This window comes from Arachis ipaensis, chromosome B5 (assembly GCF_059453495.1).
Source record: "Arachis ipaensis isolate K30076 ecotype BB chromosome B5, ASM5945349v1, whole genome shotgun sequence".
Classification (NCBI taxonomy): Eukaryota; Viridiplantae; Streptophyta; class Magnoliopsida; order Fabales; family Fabaceae; genus Arachis; species Arachis ipaensis.
This window is the reverse complement of record NC_142440.1, coordinates 129,583,913-129,592,218: the sequence shown is the minus strand read 5'-3', so window position 1 is coordinate 129,592,218 and position 8,306 is coordinate 129,583,913. Positions and strand designations below refer to the sequence as shown.

Below are 8,306 nucleotides of genomic sequence, written 5' to 3'. Positions count from 1 at the left end.
TATTGAGAATCTTGTGAGGAAGTTTCTAGTCGAGTCATTAAAGCAGGTGACCGACTTTGGAGGCAAGCTACAAACCATTTCATGGCTGCCTTAGTGAGGGTAGTTAGAAAAGCTTTGCCCCGAGTTGCATCAGAGACATCAGCCAAATATATTCGTTTTTTAAAGTTGCTTAAATGGTGTCGGCGGTCAGTCATCCCATCGTAGAGGTCCATGTCTGGACTTTTGAGGTTCCTTGGGACTTAGCTCTCATGATTTCTTCTATAAAAAGGTCTTCATTCCCCAAAAGTGTAGAATCTCAATCAGCTCGGGATCTTCTTCCCTTGAGGTCGGCTTCCAGTCTTTCCAACTTTTCTTCCAACTCTCTACACTATCAAACTTTCCTTCGTAGGACGTGTTCAAATTCACGCTGTCATTCCAACTCGATCTCGAGTTGTTCAAGTCGGCCTTGATGTTCATGTACCAATCCCATGAATTCTATAAGGTTTTGATCCCCTATCTCTCCGGCCTAGTGGACTTCCGAGTTTGGTGGATTCCTCTCTTCATTGAGACCTTCCATTCTCTCATGGTGGAGGGTATGACGATTGCTCCGTCGTCATGGTGTTGGTCAGGTTCTGATTCTGATGCAATCTGTCCGTCTTTTAGATGGTTGTCCACCATAATAGACTGTAGACTTTCAGGTCTCCGACAATAGTGCAAATGTTCCAATAGTTACCTGAAACGGATGGATTTGGGTCTGAACGTGAGATCCAGATTCCTTTTGAGGTGAGATGCTTCTTTGTCTTCTCACTAAAGGGTTGCTATCCAAGCTCCTTAGAAAAGTTGTGAAAGATACTTGCAAGAGACTCCAATACTTAAGTTAGCAAAAATTTAGACAGATTTTTAGTAAATTAGAGTTAAAAAAATACCCAAGAGTGTTAAGGTATTTATAGCTGTAGATGGTAGATTAATAACTACTAAAGGTGGGTAATTGTTTCTTTTTATCAGAGAGGTGGTTAAGATATTCATTCTAGATCAATAAAAGATATTATAAATGTTTGTTACTTATTTAAATGAGTAGGACAAAATCCATGTTGCCGTTTCTGACCTCCCTAGGATTGGATTAATCGTAACATAAATTTAAATATTAGTATTGTAATGGAAATTAATCTTTAGTCATTTTGAGTCTGACTCTTATAATGAGCCAAGATATGAACAACAATCTATTTAACGAACGAAATCAAATATCTTTATTTAAATACATTTGGTCTTTGCCTGAATCTCCACCATAATAGAATAAAATATAAAGAAAATTATTTGATTCCGTAAAAGATTAAATCTATGAATGAAAACAAAAACTCAGCAGTCATTCTGAAATAGAAATGCCCGCAAAGTAAGAAATCCAATGAATGACTGGACCATGTCATTATAATTGGAATATATCATCAGCATAATCTGTAATTTTAACTTGCTACGCTCATTTATGTAATATTATATATATCGACAAAAATAAAATGACATCTAAACTACTCAAGTATGACCCCCAAAAAAATATAAAAAGGATTCGCCCTAGTAAACAAGTTTCTCCAATAGCTGAATTAACTAACTACTATCATTTACAGCATTATGTAAGAAAGTATCTTCCGAAGAATCTGATTCAGGCAATCCGAGTGCTCATTGAAGAACTAAAAATGGCCACTTTCATACTCTAGTAGCTTCCATTAAGCCAGATACTTGAAAGTATTCGGGTTTTCTTTGTCTCTTTCCAGATAGTCACGAGTTATGAGATCTTCAATCCGCTTCTTAATTGCTTTGATGTCAGGCTACAAATACAAACCCAACAAAACAAAGATACAGAAAATCATTCAGCTAACCCCAATAATGAACTCATTCACATTGACAGTAATGAAATTAATTGCAAGGGTTGTTTACCTTGAACATGCGGCCCAGTTGTTCAACGCACTCCAAAACCAGTTGTTGATGGCCTAAAACTTTCCTGCTCTTCATGATGCGCACAATTGCAGCATCTATGGCGTATCGTCGGTCCTTGTCAACATCTTCAATCACCTTCTTCCTTTCATCAACCGGTGGTAGTGGGATCTATAACCAATGAGTTACATATATTACCTTAACAAGTTAAATATAAGAACAATCTTTCTTAACAACGGTTCCAAATCAAAAAGATTAATAAACTAAAAAAATACCTTGATCCTTCTCATTTTGTCAGTGAATTTGTAGTTGAACTCAAAACTATCATTTGGCGATATAGTTCTGGTGTTAGGCTCCTTGCTAAGAATCTTATATTTTGCACATGACAGGGAATGGAGTAATCTAACAACATCTTCATGGGTTAAGTTCAGCTGCATCATAATCTCTGAATAGCTCAACTTATCAGCACTGTTGAATAGCAGCAAGGCAGCAGCCTGTATTCAGACCAGAACCATGAATTCATAGATACCATAATGCCACAATTTACAACAGAATAAAAGAGGAAGGATCACGAGGAGGACATTACCTGATAGGTTGACACAACTAGTTCAATAGTCTTCGGTTCAAACTTGCCAATGATGTGGCAAGTTCCAAGTGAGTAAATCCATGTAAGTTTTCTGTGTTTTGTCTTTGTTTCATAAAACTCTTTAAAAACTTCCACACACTTGACCTAAATAAATCATATATTTAATAAATAAAGACCTATCTTATTTTATTCTAATAAAAAGAACACAATTTGAAAGTTGAATAGCTAGCGCGTTCTTACCATCTCCACCGGGAGGTTGAGATCAAAAGACTTGTAACTTGGCCAGAATCCTGTGGTAAGAACAGTAACAGTCAGATCAATTCCAGGATTAACATGTGTGTTGTCTCGAAGATATTCCTCAAATTTCATCTGGTTATCACGCGCCAAAGTCAAGTCCATAACCTGAAAGATATGTTTTTCAGGTAAAGCCTTAAATCATCTAGTTAAAGAAGAAAGCAACTTAGGTAGCCTGACAAGTGACAACAAAGGTCAACTGACCATTCCCTCCATCTTAGATGTGAACTGGCCACCACACTGCTGCTTTAGCTTTGTCAAAATACACTTTTCATGATCCTCATTGGCACTCCTATCAAAAAGTAATCTGCGGGCTAGTTTTTTCCTGCAAAATAAGGATTTCACAATTCACAACAAAATACAGAGCATAAGTAAGAACAATATAAATGAAAAATATTAAAGAAAAGTTTTACCTGTAAAATTCTGCATAGAGATCCTTATCACTGATATATGCAAGCAGCTTGACTACCTGCAGAAATAAAACAATGTTAGCAACATAAATCATGGTGATCGAAAATACGATGATAAAAAACTAAAATAGTACCTTCTCAAGAGTTTCTTCAATTGCTTCATCGCTCAGCTTCTCACTTCCACCCTTTTTAAGGATATTGTCGCAGAATGTAGCTAATAGTTCTGCACTGGAACTACCAGCAACATTTTTATTGCAGAAAACCTCAAATGCCTCCTTTAAAGCCTATAAGAATAATAAAAATCAATTTTTTATTTAGTAATTGTATGTCATTACTCATTTTTATATCTTAGCATATATTAGACAGAAACTACAGCATTACCAATTGACTCAACAGACCTTGTGGAACAGTGTGTGATTTATAAAGCAGTCATTAACATATGTCATGTACTTGTCATGGAGCTCTATGAATTTTCTGACAAGGACCTGCAATATCACATGATTAAATATTCAGAACTTTCATCTGTTATTACAATGAAAAATCAGGAAAAAATAAAAGAAAGAGGACCTACTTGTTCCTGAAGACCAGGCCCACTTGTGGTCTGGAGGAAAACAAAAATGTCAGAAGCTAGAAACAAATTACTACCTAACACATTAAGATGCTGGTATGTATGTATAGATAATACAATATGGACATTACATGACAAATATAATCACACTGTAAAGAGTCCAACAAACTGAAATTGCAAGCCAGGTGAAAAGCATGATAAAAATATGCCAAAGATATCAAATGATAACAGCATGAAGACAGAGGATAAGAGTGCCTCTATACAAAAGCAAAAACAGAAAGGAAAAAAAACATGATTCATCTGAAAACCATAGCTTTTCAATCTCTCTACGTGTTCCAGACAGAAAGTTTAGACCATCAACTTTACACCAGATAGATGCCAGACATGTAATTCTATCCCATAAACCTGGTATGGAACAAACAGTTTTGAAACCTCCAGCAAAACTATTTGAGCAGCTCAGCTGAAACTTTGCACGAAGCAGATGAGTGCAAACTATGCATGTTGTACTTAACCTATAACCCCATCACTATAAGTAAACTTTAATGCATTTGCAAAGGTTCTATCCTGAAACTACCCCTGGTATAAATACAGAATCAAAGAACAAACAACATATACCCATTGAACCACTAAGGACCGAGTTGAAAGTGATAAGAAGTAAGAAATAAAATGTGAATGCAATCGAATGATTCCAACATATATTATACCTGACTGCTAGAAGCTTCTTCAGCCTGCTGGACCAATGCTGTACCCTCGGCTGTAATATGCTGCAATCAGACAATCATCAATAGTATAACGTTGCTAAAAGACGACAAAAGTGGGCTCAATTTAATCACAACACAATTCACAAACCAAGGAAACCAACCTGCTTGAATACATTCGCAACAGGATCCAAGCCTTTAGGTATTTTTTGGTAAAGTCTATACATCCGAGAGAGATCTTCCACCTAGACATATAAACAAATCAAGAAAAGTGTTAATAAATACATGCATGGGTAACTTGATTTGGCACTGTCTTGGTGAGATTATTAAATCATTTGTTCTATAATTTGGATTTTCAATTTTGTTTAGCCATTGTTAATGTAACATAAATTTGAATTACAATTATGGAGACATTTTCAAAAAACTGCAAGGTTCCACTCATTAAATCTCTTTTTTCCAGATAGCAACCACAAGAATGAAATTAAAAAATATAGCCTGCTGATTTCAAGAACACTTTGCAAACCACACACGGTGGTGTAGTATTTAAGGAACGGGGTAGAGGTTGAACGGGTTTCAAGTTGTGAAAAAATTGAACCAGGCACATGGACTATATTTAGATCATCAAAGAAAAACAAATTTAAAGTAATACAACAAAGTCAAGTACCTTATCATCTCTAAGCAAGGCCCGGACACCAGAGTGCTCCTTCTCAAGTAATTGATTAGCATGGGTCACCAACAACTCATGTTGTACTTTCTATAATAAAGAAAAGTAACAATTGCTTAAATACAAAACACATTCTTAATAGGAAATAATTTTAACAGAACACTATAAAGGAAAAGCGTTCAGTAAGAAAACGTCTGTTTCTTGATCAACCCATTCATTATTTTAATCTTTCTCGAATCGAATACAATGTGTAATTGAAAACACCCCCCCCCCCCCAAAAAAAAAAAAACAAACAAACAAAAAAAAGGAAAAAAAGATGTCCACTTATCAATAAGGTGTATATCTGCCATTAGACAATAATATTTATCACTGTCCACCACAATTGACCAATGGCAATCATAAATGTATATTCCAAAGAATTTGGCAGGGATTTAAGCATTTCTAATCATCCAATAATTTTAAGAAAATAAAAATATTAAAGATTTATCCCAACCTCTACCAATTTCTGCTCAGTGCTGGAGTGCAAGTAATGAGTCACTCTTTCTCTCTCCCTTCTCAAGCAGTCCTCAGCCTATAAAATGACAAGAGAAATTAGCTCTATCAATTGATATAACACAGCAATTTCAACCATCGAGGTGATGCAGACATACTTGCCTTTAGCATATAATCTGGACAAGAGTCAACCTCAATCCAGTTTGTAGCCTTACTTTTGTAGTAATCAGCAGTATCCTCAAGCATCTGAACTTCAAAATCCTGCTCATATTGATCCATTTCACCCATACCAATCTCAACAAATATATCAAGAACATTTTTCAGCAATGATCTATCAATCTGTTCGCCCTCACGCTCTTTGTCAATCTGCAACAGAAGCCATGGTTACTCTAGCAGCCATCGCTGAAAAGAAAATATATCATCACAACGTGCAATGATAAACTTACAAGAGCGATCACAGCTTTCCTTGCATTAGCTCGTACCTCCATATAAACCTGTAATAAACACAACCGGATTTATACAGAATAAATTCAGCTATATATAAGATATTATTAGAGTAATGTTTGAAAAGAAAGTCATCAACAAGATTACAAGAAAGTTAGAGAAGAATGACAACTGACCAGATCACGGAAGCAGGTAAGGCCAACAGCATTGAGTGGTGGCAGGGAGCGTCGAGCAATGAAGTACCGATCAAGATAATGAAAGAAGCGTGAAAGCCACCTCACCATGACCTTGTGATTTATCCACCTTTGGACAAGCTCCCTCAGCATAAATTCATCATGCTTCTCCCTTAGAGATGGCAAAACCTAAAAACCAAACATGTTAACTTCCATACTCGGTATGTTATACACTATAAAGGCATATAAAGAAGAGGCTGCAGGAATAAAGTGGAGAAACATCAACAGTGGACTACCGTAGACTCTATGTAGTCATCAAAAGCCTCCTTGTATTTATCATAAAGCTGTTGTGAAAAATCATTCGGTGGCTTCTGAGTACACATATTATAAATAGTCCTGCAAAGGTTTAGGTAAAGAAAAACATATCAACATCCAAAACCAAGCATTCATAGGTGATAATACAATAAACTACAAGACCAATGTCAGCAACAATAACAACTCAATCCAAGAAGCCAAGAAGAAAAAAGAGAAGGTGTGAAATAGAATACGTGTAAAGCATCATGTATTCCTCTGAGCTGAAAGGAGGTTCTGGCAATCCTTCAAGAATTTTCTTCAACTTAGTAATCCCCTTCTGCATATAGTCCCAACCTTGTTCCAAATCAATAGTCTTCCGCTCCATGATGGCTGCAGAAACAACACCATAATCAAAATAGAAACTACCAGAATAAAAGCTACTGCACGAGATGCCACATCAGCACATTCATGTAAAACGAATGCGGATTACAAGGATAACCATATAAAGCTAAACAAACCCTTGATCGCATGAATTTCATTAACCAATGCACAAAGCTACAAACCAACACTAAACCCTAGCACAGAGGAATCAAACAGGGTTTCGGAACACTGCTCGACATAATACAAGAGTTTCAAATCATCATACGCAGATAGCATATAAATAAACCCCATATATAAAAACAGAGAGAGAGAGAGAGAGAGAGAGAGAGAGTGATGATCGAATTGAAAACAAGCAAGAAAAGGATAAGCCATGAAATTTTCATGGAGAAATCGAAGATAAGAATACAAACCCTAACCCGATGGAGCAGCAAGAACACGATCTGGTGGAGTGTTCTTTTCTTTCTTGTGTTTTAAGAGCAAAAAGATTTCAGCAAGAACGAGCTGATGAAGTGATGAATGACGGACGAGTGAAAAGAATTATTATAATCCTTATTACTTATATAGTGTTTTTCTTTTCAAAAATATATTGATGTGAGTAAAAAACTAAATTCAATAAAAATATTTATCAGGATTCCTATTTGTTATTACTTAGTGGTAAGTGGTAACAAAACGCAACAAGGAGGGCGGTGCCACGAAAGATCAGAGTGAGGTAAAGTAGAAGGTGAAAGAAGCCGTGGCTCCCAAGTCCCGAGCGCCCGGTACGTGGTAACAAATAAAAATTATTTTATATTTATATAAATTTTTAAAAAAAAAATTAAGTATTAAAAATATCTTTTTGTTTCTGCTGTTTTTAAAAATAAGATATTATTAACTTTTAGAAAAAATAAATAATAATTTATTTTTAATAAAAATAGTTTTTTAAAAGAAATATCTAATAGATTTTAGAGTCAATTTGGATTAGTTTTTGAAAAAATATTTATTTTTTTATCTTTTTAAAAATATCTTTTTCAACCGATAAAAGACTTGTTCAAGCGCCATTCAATTGATAAAAAAATATCTTTTTTCAATAAAAATGATCTTTTTTTATTTTTTATTGTGTTTGGTAAATTTTTAATAGTAAAAAATAAGTACTAAAAAAATTAATAAAACATCTTTTTCGAAAAGTTACAATTTACATCTTTTTTTAAAGATTTTTTTCTTAAAAAAAGATCTTTTTCATATAATAAATGAACAAAAAAGTACTGTTATCTTATTTTACCCAAACATAATTGATAATAAAAATATATTTTTACATGAAATATCCAAATATAAAATAACTTTTACTTTTGTAAAAGATCTTTTCAAGAAGACACCCAAACAAACCCAAAAATTATTTTACATTTAGATAAACTTTTTAA

At 34.6% G+C, this 8,306-nt stretch overlaps 1 protein-coding gene across 2 annotated transcripts; it reads right to left on the bottom strand.

Moving 5' to 3' along the window:
• Positions 1-1,370: 1,370 nt before the first annotated feature.
• On the bottom strand, positions 1,371-7,679 carry LOC107643929 (cullin-1). Of its 2 annotated transcripts, none has more exons than XM_016347687.3 (20): positions 7,320-7,679; positions 6,783-6,918; positions 6,531-6,630; positions 6,238-6,423; positions 6,064-6,111; positions 5,780-5,983; positions 5,619-5,696; positions 5,126-5,215; positions 4,626-4,706; positions 4,468-4,527; positions 3,767-3,796; positions 3,594-3,680; positions 3,330-3,479; positions 3,199-3,254; positions 2,990-3,110; positions 2,732-2,893; positions 2,492-2,635; positions 2,181-2,399; positions 1,909-2,076; positions 1,371-1,799 (listed from the first exon to the last, which is right to left on the bottom strand). In XM_016347687.3, exons 2-20 carry the CDS (start codon positions 6,911-6,913, stop codon positions 1,698-1,700), a joined length of 2,217 nt encoding a protein of 738 aa, XP_016203173.1. In that variant the 5' UTR covers positions 6,914-6,918; positions 7,320-7,679; the 3' UTR covers positions 1,371-1,697. The 2 variants fall into 2 exon arrangements, with proteins under 2 accessions (XP_016203173.1, XP_016203174.1); XM_016347688.3 differs by having other exon boundaries at positions 7,326-7,585.
• Between the last annotated feature and the right edge of the window lie 627 nt (positions 7,680-8,306).